The sequence below is a fragment of the Ricinus communis genome, chromosome 4 (genome assembly GCF_019578655.1).
Source record: "Ricinus communis isolate WT05 ecotype wild-type chromosome 4, ASM1957865v1, whole genome shotgun sequence".
NCBI lineage: Eukaryota > Viridiplantae > Streptophyta > Magnoliopsida > Malpighiales > Euphorbiaceae > Ricinus > Ricinus communis.
Genome location: NC_063259.1, coordinates 24,200,205 through 24,215,592, shown reverse-complemented (window position 1 = coordinate 24,215,592; position 15,388 = coordinate 24,200,205). Strand labels below are relative to the sequence as shown.

The following is a 15,388-nucleotide window of genomic DNA, read 5'->3' as shown; positions in this document are numbered from 1 at the left end:
GCTCACATGTCCATGCAAACCCTTGCACCATTTACAAATTATATAACCTGGCTACTCCAGAGTAACCATAAATAAGAAGAAAAGATGTTACTGTCAAAACTAACATTGAATTAAATACTTTTCTTTAGATGTATTTAGAGTTAATATTTGGAGCATATTGGGTATATGTAATAAGGCGTTATCTCAAAAATTTTAATATAGTTATATAAAACTCAAATTTGAAATTTTAGTTAATGTAATAACTAAATTCTATTTCAATATTAGATGTTGGAACATAAAAAATAAGATACTTATCGATTGAGCTAGATTATTAACTAAGAGTATGTACCGGAATCTTTAAGTTTAAGTAAAGTTGAAGATCGGATATTTTTCAAAAGTGAAATTAAATTTTATGAACCACGTAACAAAAAAGAAAATCACCCGTCGAGGGTCTTGCTTGCTCCTTGGAGGGCATGTAACTTTAGTAATCAATATCGTAGCAAATAAGTTGAGTAGCTCGTGAATTTTTTTCAACATTTAGCTTAATAAAGATTTATTTGCATTTATTTAGTAAACGAGCGGAGTCCAGATTAAGTAAAATTTGACTTGTATATTAATATATTAATAGTTTGAAATTTTGATTATAAAAATTACAAAATTTGCTTATGCTAATTAGAGAAAATACCTATCTAAATTTATCTACTATTATAAAATCACAAATTGTATTAAATATGTTATAATTTCTTTTCTTATACTTATACTTTTTTAATGTATGACAAATAATTCAATTTTTAATTTTATCTGCAACCGTAAAACTGATGTATAGCAACCATAAAACTAATGTACCGATATCCTTATTTGAATATATAAAGTGTAAATAAGACCAAAATGTTTGAATTCGGAACTCTTAATTCAAACTAGGATTCTCTAAATCTGTGCTACTTCATTTCACATTGACGATTTTTGATGACTTTGAAATCGAAGAGGTGACCTTGAAGAAATAAATTCATGTGATGAAATGTACTAACAATTTCAACTGATTTCCAATGGTCAGCCCAAGACCAGCAAATACTCTGGCCTGGACCCATTTGTTGTTTGCCCTCAACCTTTCAACATGTCCAAGAGCCTCAACCACCACCCATTTTTTTTTTTTTTTCCTTCCATATAAGATACTTGAGCACCGTTTGCAGATAGGGATTTCTTTTATTTAAGTTTGTCGTGTGTTTTAGGGTTTACCCAAAATCAATAGATAGTCGAAATATATTAATTTTAAATAATAAAAATATATTATTTATTTAATAATAAAATATAAAATATTTATATATATATATAAATATAAAAAATATTCATATTCAATAGCAAAATATAAAATATTCATAATAAAGGCAAAATAGTGTCGGACTTAAAGAAGCAGGAAGAAAACCACTCACATTTTATTTTTATAGGATAAATAATGAGAAAAATTATCCGATTTAGAACGTTTAATAAATTGCAGATTATATAATTATTTCACCATAAAGTAATAACACAGTTTAGTATTAGAAATAAATAACTTGAATAAATTTATTTTTTAATAAAATAAAACGATGTTGCTACTTAAGATAAATTTCAAATATAGGCAATTATATATAGATATGAATTAAACAAGGCATTTTGTATCATAAGACACCAGACTGTACGCTGCGTATCATGAAAAGCATGGCAATGCACGCTCCGCGTTCAAGTTCCCTTTAAAGGGGGAAAGATAGATATATATATATATATATATATAACTATCCAACGTAGGCAGGAAGACTTATTGTCTGGTCGCATGGACTGGAGCTTCTTGATAGCTTTTTGTAGTTGCAGATGTTTCCACCAGCCATGCACCGCACGCTTGGGCTCCATGGATTCTATACTCATCATGACACAACAACTGAGCTAACCACACAACTTATGGAAAAGTAACCCTATTTAAAAACCTGGATAACCATACAAATTCTCACTTTTTAGTAACAAAATTTTAATTTATTTTAACTCAATTATTCAACTTTAATTTTACTTTAGTTTAGTTATTTTATAAATGAAATATTGAGACGTGATAAAAATAATTAATAAAAGATATAGAGTATAGTAATATTCTTTTCATTAATAAGATGATTCATTTATAATTTCTTAATATTATTCTTTTAAAATCCTAAGATGGTATTTCGTTTTTATATTCCCTCTCTAGAAGTGGATCTATATGTTGGGTACTGGGAGGAAGGAAGAATATATATATATATATATATATATATATATATATATATATATATCAAGAATTATTCTTGTTTTAAAGTCAAATAAAAATATAAAAATTATTGTCTAGATTTGGTATATGTTTCTATCTATATATCAAATTAATAGATGATTGATACATATTTATTAATTTTAAACGATGAAATATGTGTCAATCATCTAATATTAAAATATAAAGTACTTATATATATATATATGTGTCATTCTCTTATTAGTTTTGGTCTATAAATTAATCCTAGTTAAAAGAAATTATGTAATTTTTATTTATGGGTTTGACATTATACGATTAATATATATGATTAGAAGCTTTAAGATACACTTAATAGAAATAACAACAAAGAAACGGTAATTCTTGTTTTCAAATTTGAGGGCTTTTGCCATGAAAAGCAATTAAGAAGAGCCACAATTTCAAAAAGTCCCAAAAGGAAAAATAAAATAAAATGTAATGTACTTATATGTAATCATGAAGTGTTCCCTCTTATTCTCTACACCAGTCCCACCCATTTAATTTACTTTGAATTTTTAAAGTCTTTTAAGTCCCACTCAATTCATTATTCATCCACTTTTGGTAGCATAAAACCCTTTTCTATTCTCTCAAATATTTTGTCTAATATACGCTAAAGCAAGAGCCATTGCCAACAACTTTCAACAAGTGGATTTATAGAATTAAAAATCATGAACCAAATACGTGATAATTTCTTTCTTTTTTAGTTCAGTGAAATTTAAAACTTATTAACGCTTTAAAAAAAATAAAATAAAAGAAAAACTTGAATATTTGAATATATAAATAAGAAAGGAAATAAAATCTATTAATAACTAAAGTGATTCGAAGGATTCTATCCATCAAGTAATTTTGCACCATTATCTTTCTATTTCACCTTTCATTTTTTCTTTTGAAAAAAAAGCTTGAATAGTTTATTATGAGTAGTGATTCATTAATTATTAGTGCATAATTATTCCATATTACTAAATTTTATATATAAAATCTTGAGTAGCTTAATGAATTAATCCATATTATAAATTTTATTTTAAATGCTTTAATTGCTAGAACAGTATAATGCATAATTACAATCAACAAATTACAAATCACAAGTGATATCTGGTACTCTTTATTTCATTACATCGAGTTCCATTTCCTAGAAGAAAGAAAGTTCAAATTCAAAAGAAAGTGTTGGACCAAAATTACTTAACTGCTGCCTGTATAAATGTACTTGGAAATTAACAAAATTAACTCAAGAATTGTGTTTTAATATGGGTTGGGTATTTTTCTTTTGCAGTTTAATAATCTTTCAAATTTAAGTATATGGTCTTTTTTTAATAAATTACAACATCTAATTTATTTGATTAGTAATGTCAAGATATTATTTAATTTTGATGATATTTTTATTTTATATTTTACTTGGTACTTTTTCTTTCTTTTTCTGTCGTTAGAGGCCATTAACTTTATTATGAAAGTACTATGGAATTTTGTTAACAGAAAAAAATTATATATACTGATTTATTAAAAAAACTTATGGACTTAAAATAAAAAATTAGTTAAACTATAAGTATAATCTTTGTAATTTCTCAAATATATATTATGTTAGAACACACACAAAAAAAAAAAAAAAAAAAAAAAAAAAAAAAGGAAAGAACATATAGCAGGCTTAAATTTAGGCTTGGTGAATAATAACCAACAATAATTCCTCCCTTTAATTTTGTTCCTTCCATTCCATGTCTCTCTCTTTCTCGAAAAGAACAAAACCATATATTTTCATCCATTTTCTCAAGAAACAAACAAGAAGAACAACCAAAACACAAAGTCTAGAGAAATCCTACCAAAGCAACATACTTCTATTTGTCTCATACATCATAAATAATCGCAACTTCCTATCTTTTATTTTCTTCTCTCTCTGCCGCTCCGAGAAACAGAAGAAAGAAAAAAGAAACCCTTCAAATTGTCTTAAAAAAAAAAACAAATATACTGAAACTATAACCATGCACTTGTCATAACCAAACCTACAATATCGAATCACTACTACCCTTTTAGGTTTAAAATGGGAACAGCAACATCTTCAATGGCAGCAAAATTTGCCTTCTTCCCACCAAACCCACCATCTTATAACATAGTCGTTGATGAGGAAACTGGGAAACTAAGGATCTCTTCAGATGTACAGCAAAGAGACAACGTCGTTGATGTGTTGAGACTTTGTACTAAGAAAGGGAATGAGATTATTGCTATGTACGTAAAGCACCCATCAGCCTCTTTGACTGTGTTATACTCTCATGGCAATGCTGCTGATCTTGGTCAAATGTATCATATTTTCACTGAGCTTAGTTTGCACCTTAATGTTAATCTTATGGGGTTAGTCATTCTTCTTATTTATTTATCTATTTCATTTCTTTAATAGTAGATGTTATTGTTTCTTGATTGATGAAAAGGGTTTAAATATTTTGTGAAATGAATGTTCTTTTTCTGGGTGGTGTTTGTTCAGGTATGATTATTCTGGTTATGGACAGTCTGCCGGCAAGGTATAAACTCTCTTTTTTAAGAAAAAAAAGTTTATAAAACATTAACTTTATGGCTAGAGGGTGGTAGTCAAAATGAGTTGACAAGTTGTTGTTTCTTGTTGTTTAACTTGATATGTAGAGGACAAAATCTCTGTGGTTGTTTATTCATACACATGGACTTACAGAGTCAAAGGACAGTGGACTTTATGAAAAAAAGAATCTAGGCCTGTCTAAATGGTAATTTGGAGTCAAATATCCATTTTCCATGTTGTTTTGTTTACCGGGCTTAATCACATTTGGCAGACTGACACAAAGTAGTGAAGTTTGGGGTAATTCTTAATGAAGAGGGGTAGTTAGGGACGACTTTCTTGAATTATAAACAAAAGATTAATCACAGTGCCAGGCCTGCTCAATCTATGTATCAAGTTAAAGACATTTGCATTATAGATATCAGGAGCTTAGGAACATACCTAGTGTTTTGACAGTTCATCATAGCTGCGTCTGTTCAATTATATTATATCCTGCAAGCAAATTTTATAAGCAAAATTGGTCAAATATATGACCAGAATAATGAGCCTTGTTTTGTCTATTTTTTGGCAATATGTGATATAAGATTTCTGATTTACTGTAATGGACTGATACCAAATAGCCAAGTGAACAAGACACATATGCTGATATAGAGGCTGCATACAAATGCCTGGAGGAGACATATGGAGTGAAAGAGGAAGACATAATATTGTATGGCCAATCAGTAGGAAGTGGACCTACTCTTGAATTGGCTACTCGTTTGCCCCAATTACGAGCTGTGATTCTTCATAGTCCTATCTTGTCTGGGCTTAGGGTCATGTACCCTGTTAAGAAAACTTTTTGGTTTGACATTTATAAGGTTTGTACATCCACATTTGGTCTACTAGTTTATTGAAGTTCATTTGTATTCTTTTTCGTGTAACCATTTATAGTTTTTATTACAGAACATTGATAAAATTCCACTAGTCAACTGCCCAGTTCTGGTAATTCATGTGAGTATTCCTTCTAGTTCTATCGTGCAAAAGGCATATCTCAAATACTTTCTATACAATTTTAGTCTGATCAACTCTGCAAGGCTTGCGGAAGTGTTGCCTACAGTATAGGACTGGTGCCCTTTATATGAAGAATTGAAATTTCAGACACGGGATGTACTAAAAAACTGGGTACCTTAAACTAGGAAATTTATCATTGTGGTTTGAGTTTATGAGTTCGGATCCCAGGGGAAGCGAATTAAACCGAAATAAACCACAAGTATCTTAAGCGAGAAGAACTATAGCCATAAAACCACTGAATGAATTCCTGTAACTTAAGACAGACTAAATGAATGTAGCTTGCAGCTAGTAGCTGTTATGATAATACAATTGCCCTGCTATTAATTGCAGGGAACTGAAGATGACGTTGTGGATTTTTCCCATGGGAAGCAGTTGTGGGAGCTCTGTAAAGAAAAATATGAACCTTTGTGGCTCAAAGGAGGAAATCACTGCAATTTAGAACTCTATCCGGAGTACTTAAGGCACCTCAGGAAGTTCATATCCGCCATTGAGAAACTGCCACCGCATCTTAGAAATGTATCCGAACAAAGTGCAGATCAACCTGAGCAGCAGCCAGCGAACGTTCCAGATTCCAATAAGGAAAAATCAAGGCCAAGCACAGATCATAAAGAGAAAGCTAGACCAAGTACTGGGCAGAGAGAAAAGACGAGGCTGAGTACAGATAGTAGAGAAAAAGGAAGAGGCAGCACTGATAGAAGAGAGAAGTCAAGAAAGAGCATTGATCGTGCAGCGAAAGCAAGAAACAGCACGGATCAGCCTGAAAGAGCAAGGAACAGCTTCGATCGGTAAGTCAAACTAACTAACCAACTAGTCTAGGATATGGTTTTTCTTGAACTTCATGTTTATGATGTGTTGATTCTTGATCATTTGTCCTTGCCTGGTAATGACAGGTTGGGAGATATGGTTAGATCTGTTGGATTGTGCAATGTTGATTGTCTGAAGCAGACAGCTTCGGAAGCCTAAGGGTTGTCTCTATTGTAATATCCTTAATTTGCATAGCTCTCTGCTTGGTTTATTGGTTGAGATATTGTAGATGGAAGTGCTGACTTTATTACTTCTGTAATGCACGCATAAGCAAGTAATTAAACTAGCTAGGCTCTTTTTGCATCTTTCTGCCAATGATCATAAAAGATCTTCTCTTCTGCTATCTGACTCGGTTTACTTTCATGCAATTCCAAGTCTTTGTAATCAGGAGCCAAAAATGCACCTGAAAAAGTCCCGGCTCTTTTACTTTGATCACATAGTAGATTGCCAATGGCGGATATGGACCACTTCAGGGAAAGGTGGAAACTTTTGTTGCTCTCTCGATGTCCTGCATCACTCATATGAGAACAGGATATGCGCATATGAAGCCTTAAACGCCTACCTTTTAAGGGCTAGTTGAAAAACTTGCAAGTCTGCAATCGCAAGATTGGCAATTCTAGCAACACTGTTCAACATTTTGTTTGACAGGACAAGGGGACACAAAAAGTTTGTACTCCTTTTCCATCCCAATCGGGATTTCAGTAGACAATTGAAGTAGAAAAAGAATTCTATCATGAGTATCAACATTGGTATAGAAAAGTGAAGGAGTCCCCAAGCAAATAGACTGAAAAATCTTGACTCCAGTTGTGGGCTGGTGCCAAAGTCCCAAAATACTGTGTTTTTGGTAAAATTAATTGTAAAGGATAAGAAAGTGTGATAATTAGATGGTTACTTTTTTCTTTTCTTTATGATATATCAAAAAGAAAAAAGAAACCTATGTCTTCTTTATTGAAAGCACACGAATTATTTTTCATTAATTTACTCAAGAGCTATCTAATTAATTTCAAATTCTGTCCTGCCATTTTTTATCATTCTATAATTTGCTTCAGTGCTCTATAACACTACTCTTATGGTTTGACCACTGAAGATGAACATCTTCATAAAATCCCTCAGAAAAAGGCAGAAGAAAGTATAGTCACACCTTTTTTTTTTCTCCAATAATTGATTTTTTTTTTTAAAAGAAAAAATGAAAAGGATATTGTTGGAGCTGAGATGGCAATATCAAGGCCTTACAATACCAAACAGAAACCTCCAAGAAAGAAGTAAAACAACCAAAAAACCCCCAACATTGTTAATGTCACGTTTCTTCTAGAACCCTCTTCTCTTCCCCTTAAACCCCTCGAGGGTTTTCATACATAAACGCAACACAAACCCAAATAAGATTTCTCTCCTTTCTCTATCTGATTAGGGTTTAATGGCTCCAGTTCTAAGCAGAAGCTTATCTACTGCTTCTTTACTCTATCTTCCTTCTTCAACACCCTTTTCACTTAAACACCCAAGTAACAGGTCCTTTAATCTAGGAAGTCCATTTTTGCCACAAATCAATAATAATGGTCTCAGAAAGGGCTTTTCTTGCTCTGGTCTAAAATGGAAGCTTGATAAACGAAATAATCGGTTTGCTGTCAGGTGTGAGGCTGCTGTCGCTGAGAAAGAAGCCTCTGATACTTCTGGTGAGAAGTTTGAGTATCAAGCTGAGGTGGGTCTCTTTTTTCTCTTTGGTCAATTTGGAGCTTTTAGCTAATTGGGTGTGAGTTTGTGCTAATTGAGTCTGGTTGGTTTTACTTTAACCCACTTGATGAAAGTTTGTTTCTTGATATTCAAATAGTTAATCTTTGGCGCTAATTACCTGCAATTTTGAAACTTCTGGGTCAAAATTATGAAGGGACGTAAATGAACTCTTTAAGAAAGAGAATCGTCAAGGTTCTTTTTCTATTTGTGGATGTTATTGAGGAAGCCGTTTGAATAGAATTTTTATTGGGGCATTAGTTATTGGTCTATACGATAATACGAGTATAGAAGTTGAGGCTTTTTTTTTGGCACTCTTTACATCATCGAGTTCTGTTATGTTGTGCTCAGGTGGGAGTTAAATCTTGTTGTAAGGACTAACATTGACGATTTTAATCATTTCAGGTTAGTCGCTTGTTGGATTTGATAGTTCACAGTCTCTACAGCCACAAGGAAGTATTCCTTAGGGAGCTTGTGAGGTGAGAAGGTTGTCTGATTGGCCAAAGCAAAAATTAGAATAACGTGTGTTAGTGATGAATAGTTTCTTACTCTAATATTTGTCAAGTCCCAGGCACTTCATAATATAGGCTACGGTGTAAGTTGTTCTTTTTTTTTTTTTGTTGGTTAATCCTGAACCTTGACATGAGATGAGATGAAACAGGTGGCTTGCCAGTAGAGGCTTCTTTATTTACTTGAAGAAATGACTTATTTTTCTTAGCTTCTCGAATTTGTTTTCTTTTTTGCTAATGTGCATAAGCCAGCAAGTGGCAGTCTCTCATTTTACAATATCTTGACTTGTTTCTGTTTTTATGCTCCAGCAATGCAAGTGATGCTTTAGATAAGTTGAGATTCTTAAGCGTGACTGAGCCCTCTTTGCTAGGAGATGCTGGTGACTTGGAGATACGCATAAGACCTGATCCTGACAATGGGACCATCACTATATCGTATGTTACAATTACTTCTTTCACTATTTTTTCATCAAAAGAGAAAAGATGTTAAGAAGCTGAATGGGTTGAAATCCTTTAAATTGCAGAGACTCTGGCATTGGAATGACAAAGGAAGAGCTTATTGACTGTCTAGGAACTATTGCTCAGAGTGGCACTTCAAAATTCCTGAAGGCTCTTAAGGTGATTTGTTTATCCTCCAGTTTTGTGAACTTCAGCATGTAGTGGCACAGTGACACTTATTCTCTGACATATGTTTGAGTTGTCACTTAGTATTCTTTGGCATATGCAGGAAAACCAAGATCTTGGGGCGGACAATGGTTTGATTGGTCAATTTGGTGTTGGGTTCTATTCTGCTTTCCTTGTGGCTGAGAAGGTGCTTCATGATTTTTACAATTTCTTTTTGATATGCTGCAATACTATGTTTTCATATTAATTTGTTGCAGAAAGCAGATAGATGGTTGATGAAGCTTTTTGTTAAAATTTATGTGCAATCAGGTTGTTGTTTCGACAAAGAGCCCAAGGTCAGACAAGCAATATATCTGGGAATCAGTAGCTGATAGTAGCTCATATGTGATTAAGGAAGAAACTGATACTGAAAAGCTTCTACGTCGTGGAACACAAATTACACTTTATCTAAGGGTACTTTAGCCTTTTGGATTTATGTATAATTCGAATGGAAAATATTTTTTCAGCATAATCTTAGAAGGCAATAATACCATACAGCACTAGTGGTCTCTCTTCTTGTTTCTTAAGGGACCATATTGTTCTATCTACTTCTAACTTGGAATATAGGCTTATTTCCAATATTGTTATTTTAGACCTAAAATAGCCTAACATATCATGGCTTTCATGTAGGAGGATGATAAATATGAATTTTCAGATCCAGCTAGAATTCAGGGTTTGGTGAAGAACTACTCACAGTTTGTTTCTTTCCCCATCTATACATGGCAAGAAAAATCAAGGACCATTGAGGTGAGAATGTCTACAGCAAATGTCTCCCTTACCTTTGAATCTTTGAGGCTATTGGACATTCCCATATAATTAAATGATGGATGGCTACTTAGATATTCATGTGTAGTATGCTCTCTGTTCTTTACAAACTGGCAAGGAAAGGGGGTGCTGTTTCTTCCCTTTTTTTTTAATTTAAATTTTTTATCGTGGGGCTTTTTTGGGACTCGGGGTTGGCTTTACTGGAGCATAAAATAATTGTTTTGATACCTGGCGGTCTTTTAAAACTTCTTTTTAAGAATCTCTGGCCCTAGCAATCTTTTTATGATTATGTGTCCTTCACATCTATCATAGTTGGCTCTTTCATTTTACTATAATTCTGAGATGTCCTTTGTAACGGTAAATTCAATTCCTAATGAAACAGTCCTTACTAAATTGAGATTTTGGCAGGTGGAAGAGGAGGAAGAACCAAAGGAAGGAGAAGAAGAACAACCAGAGGTAAATTAGCTTAGCAGTTCTGAGTGTGCTTCTGTGGATATTGTTCTGGTTTTACTGTGGCATGTAAGTTGGTTTACTTAACTGTTGCAGGGCGAGAAGAAAAAGACAAAGAAAACTAAAACTGAGAAGTATTGGGACTGGGAGTTAGCCAATGAAACAAAACCGATATGGGTTAGTACCTGCAATGATAATTAAGGACATTGTACTGAGTCATAGTTATGGATCTTGCTTTACTCAAAAGAGAGAAAAGTGGTTCACAACTACATACCTCTCTGCTTTCTTTCTTTTTCCTCTATGAGGATGCTTTGTCTATAGCTTCACTGATTATTGTGCATTATATTTTGTTTCTAATTGGTATATTGCAGATGCGAAATGCAAAGGAAGTTGAGAAGGATGAGTACCAGGAGTTCTACAAGAAAACATTTAATGAATTCTTGGATCCACTTGCATACACACACTTTACCACAGAGGTATCAAATGTTTTGCCTTCGTGGTTACTTTAGTTTACTCATATTGGTTTACATATGAATTGTACTTTGACATCTCTGCAGGGAGAGGTGGAGTTTAGGAGCGTTCTATATATTCCTGGAATGGGGCCTCTTAACAATGAGGAAGTTATAAATCCAAAAACAAAGAATATACGCTTGTATGTGAAGCGTGTGTTTATCTCAGATGATTTTGATGGAGAGCTGGTAAGCGTTGCCATGACTTGATAGCTTAAAACTCTAAAGAATCTCTTTGTCAATAGTTATATGTTAAACAGCTTTCCATGGAATGTAAACGCAGATGACTAGCTTTTGTAAACATTAGATAAAGTTTTTTATGCTTGCAAATATTAGGTTATAATTTTCTTAAAGGAATAAGTGTTTTTTCTGGCAGTTTCCACGGTATCTGAGCTTTGTGAAGGGTGTGGTGGACTCTGATGATCTTCCTCTTAACGTCTCTCGAGAAATTCTTCAAGAGAGTCGTATTGTAAGAATAATGAGAAAGAGACTTGTCAGGAAAACATTTGACATGATTCAAGAGCTCTCTGAAAGTGAAAATAAGGAGGTTAGCAACCGATCTCTATATATTTTGTTTCCACATGTGATTCGAGTTTTTCTAAGGAACGTGGTTATGGTTCATGTGATTTCAGGATTACAAGAAATTTTGGGAGAATTTTGGCAGGTTTCTGAAATTAGGATGCATTGAGGACACTGGTAATCACAAGCGCATAACTCCACTGCTGCGCTTCCACTCTTCCAAAAGTGAGGATGATCTCACAACCTTGGATGAATACGTTGAGAACATGGGAGAGAACCAAAAAGCTATCTATTACTTGGCAACAGACAGCTTGAAAAGTGCCAAGTCTGCTCCGTTCTTGGAGAAGTTGGTTCAAAAAGGCATTGAGGTAACTTGCAGATTTTGGCGATCCTATTACTTGAATGGTTATTCGCAAGCATTAACTGCTTGTTTCCTTAGTTTAAAGTGATTTAGACTAACCAAAGGAGATAAATGTGATATAAGCATTCATGTGTGTAGAATAAATATGTCAAACAATACATTAAATAATAAATACTGAAACAGAGTTATGAGAAGCAGGTCCAAGTGTTTTTCAGCTGATCTGATGAAACTAATACATATGTACATCAATAAAGTTAATACTTGTAGTTTCTGTTTTCCTTTCTTTTTTGCCTGGTTGCTGCTGGTATTAGTGGATTATGTTGTTTTGTTTTCTTTTTTCCTTACCTGTCTAATATTTCCTTTATAAATATGCCTCAAATTCTTGGCTACTTTTATTGGTAGAGGCAACTGCCTTTTTTCTTCTTATCTTCCTATATTCTTATGTGTTATTTTTTTATAACTTTTATTTTCTTTTTAGGTTCTTTATTTGATTGAGCCTATTGATGAAGTTGCCATCCAGAACCTGCAGACCTACAAAGAAAAGAAATTTGTTGATATCAGCAAGGAAGACCTAGAACTTGGTTGGAACTTGCAACTTCTATATTATTACAAGCATCTGTTCAAAATTTTTCCTTCCCCATACTCATTGCTCCTGTTTTGTGGGTGCTGCAATGCACATCTTTGCTAACGAGATATGATGCAATACCAGGTGATGAGGACGAGGTCAAGGAAAGAGAAACAAAGCAGGAATACATTCTTCTATGTGATTGGGTAAAGCAGCAACTTGGTGACAAGGTAGCCAAAGTCCAAGTTTCAAAGCGTCTAAGCTCATCTCCATGTGTTCTTGTTTCTGGCAAGTTTGGATGGTCAGCCAATATGGAAAGGTAGGAATGTCTTTTAATAACCTCAAACCTTCTCCCCAAAAGATAAGAGTACAAACCGCAAGCACATCTTGTCATCTTGTTTCAAAGTTTTCCTCTTTCTGTAGGTTGATGAAAGCACAAGCTCTTGGAGACACTTCCAGCTTGGAGTTCATGAGGGGAAGGAGAATACTGGAAATTAATCCAGACCACCCTATCATTAAAGACTTAAACGTAAACAATTCTACTCCATGCTGGTTAATGTGATGAAGCTTTGCTGGTTAATGTGATGAAGCTTTGCTGCTACTTGTTATTTATTTACAGAAAAAAATTTATTTCTTATTAAATAATTCATAAAGTAAAACAAGCTACTGATGTTGAAGTGTAACTTTAAATTGGCTGCATTTAGTAGAAAATGATGAAACAGTGCAGTTGTGGTGTTATTTGTGAATACTAAGGTTGGAAGAATTCAAACTTCTCATGGGAAGCAAGATCATAGGAAGAGAGGATTTATGGCATTCTTTCCATCACTCACTGAGAAATGTTTAGAAAATTGAGGCACTAATATGCTTGCATATGTAATTTGATTTGATCAGTACTAGCAGTTAAGGAAGTAGCTACTGTTTGGTAATACGGCAGAGTGATTTTGGATGTGAATTGCGTGTATGTTATCATCAATAAATTTTGAGCAGCCCATAGTGATTTGATATCTGTAATATCGTAATTCACTTTAGATTTACATATAAGATAATGTCGATATGGGATGTAAGTGGTATCCTGTATATGAATTTTATGGTCGTGGGACTGCAGCTGAAATAGCCTGATGAGTTTCTTGATTTTTGATTTACATATAAGATAATGTCGATATGGGACGCAAGCAGTGCCCTGTATATAAATTTTATGGTTGCGGGACTGCAGCTGAAATATTCTGATGAGTTTCTTTCTACTTTCAATTTTCTTAATGTCTTTGCTGTTGAACTTTACAGGCTGCCTGCAAAAATGCACCTGATAGCAGTGACGCCAAGAGAGCTGTTGACCTCCTATATGACACAGCATTGATATCTAGTGGATTCTCGGTGAGGATTTTCTACATGCAGGCATTTGTACGCAATTATGCATAGTTTTGAAGTTACTCATACCTTTCCTGTATTGTTGCAGCCTGACAGCCCAGCTGAATTAGGTAATAAGATATATGAAATGATGGCTATGGCACTTGGAGGGAGATGGGGTAGATCTGAAGACGACGCAGCAGAGGCAAACGAGGATAATGCTGCAGAATCTGATGCCAATGTAGATGCGGTCTCGGAGCCAGAAGTTATAGAACCATCAGAAGTTAGGGCAGAGAGTGATCCTTGGAATGATTGAACTGTAGACATATTAGACAATTTTGGAGGATCATTACATTAATCGCTAGCGAAATAGTGGGGAAATGATGCAGAGGCTATAGATAAAGAGACAGAAGGAAGTCAGAAGAGAGCGAAGGGCAGGGGTGAATCTTGTGTGAGAAGGAAGCTGATTATGATTTATAGTTCAAGAGAATGGAGATAAATTGTTAGGGATTAGATGTTTGTCAATTTGATGGGGTGAAGACAAATAGCAGAACTGCATTCTTTTAATGCTCTTCACAAATGCCATTTAATAGAAAACAACAGGATTTGTCTTTTATCTTCTCAGAAACTTATAAAAATAAGAACTTATAGTTTTAGATCTTTGATTCATGCCTATTATTGGTTTCTGAAGTATGTATATTCTGTGATCCATAATGTTGTTCCTAAAGCATACAGGGAGTATTCTTTAATTCAATTGGAAAAGTATCCAGTGAATTAAAGGGAAAAATGGCCAAAAAGAACAAATCTTTTTCATTTAGCATTTTCAACATGTTAGCGCCATGGCATAGACAAAAAGATCTGTTTAACCATTAAAATAGGAGAAGTGCTCTGAGGCTATGATTCCATGGGAAATCACTAGTTTATTTTATTTTATTTTTTGAAAAGTTTCATAAATAGAAACATTATTTAGTGTTGTAATATCAAAAATAAAAATAAAAATCACGATGTATTAAATAAATGAATAAATTAGAAGTTGTATGTTTTGTAGAAAATATTTGTGTAAATAGAAAGACAGGTGTCTCTTGTTAGTTGTCTATTTCTTTATTATTGTTATATGTCAGATTTCTGTTATTGTTGATGAGTTGTCTTCTAAAATTCAGGAATGGAATTGCAGTATATATTCCCATTCGATTGATGTATTCCTCGTGCTACTTACTATGAACATAAATGAGAAGCTTCTTTTCCCTCTTTCCATATGAAATTCCTTTCTCCTTTCTTCTTATTTCTCTTATTTTTATTGTATCGGTATCATATGATATCAGAGCAGTTCTGATCAAATAACCCATCAT

General features: G+C 33.5%; 2 protein-coding genes across 2 annotated transcripts; both read left to right on the top strand.

Annotated features, from left to right (window-relative positions):
• The first annotated feature begins 3,380 nt into the window (after window positions 1-3,380).
• Window positions 3,381-6,932, top strand: LOC8272797 (alpha/beta hydrolase domain-containing protein 17B). The gene is made up of 6 exons (XM_002535070.4): window positions 3,381-4,600; window positions 4,731-4,767; window positions 5,396-5,632; window positions 5,718-5,765; window positions 6,156-6,610; window positions 6,716-6,932. The coding sequence occupies exons 1-6, from the start codon at window positions 4,293-4,295 to the stop codon at window positions 6,786-6,788; spliced, it is 1,158 nt and encodes a 385-aa protein (XP_002535116.2). The 5' UTR covers window positions 3,381-4,292; the 3' UTR covers window positions 6,789-6,932.
• A 992-nt stretch (window positions 6,933-7,924) lies between these two features.
• LOC8264649 (heat shock protein 90-5, chloroplastic) lies at window positions 7,925-14,695 on the top strand. The gene is made up of 18 exons (XM_048372742.1): window positions 7,925-8,325; window positions 8,760-8,833; window positions 9,173-9,298; window positions 9,388-9,481; window positions 9,591-9,674; window positions 9,797-9,940; window positions 10,157-10,273; window positions 10,700-10,747; window positions 10,838-10,918; window positions 11,113-11,217; window positions 11,299-11,439; window positions 11,627-11,797; window positions 11,883-12,137; window positions 12,609-12,711; window positions 12,840-13,014; window positions 13,119-13,224; window positions 13,977-14,066; window positions 14,149-14,695. Exons 1-18 carry the CDS (start codon window positions 8,044-8,046, stop codon window positions 14,353-14,355), a joined length of 2,403 nt encoding a protein of 800 aa, XP_048228699.1. The 5' UTR covers window positions 7,925-8,043; the 3' UTR covers window positions 14,356-14,695.
• Window positions 14,696-15,388: the final 693 nt, after the last annotated feature.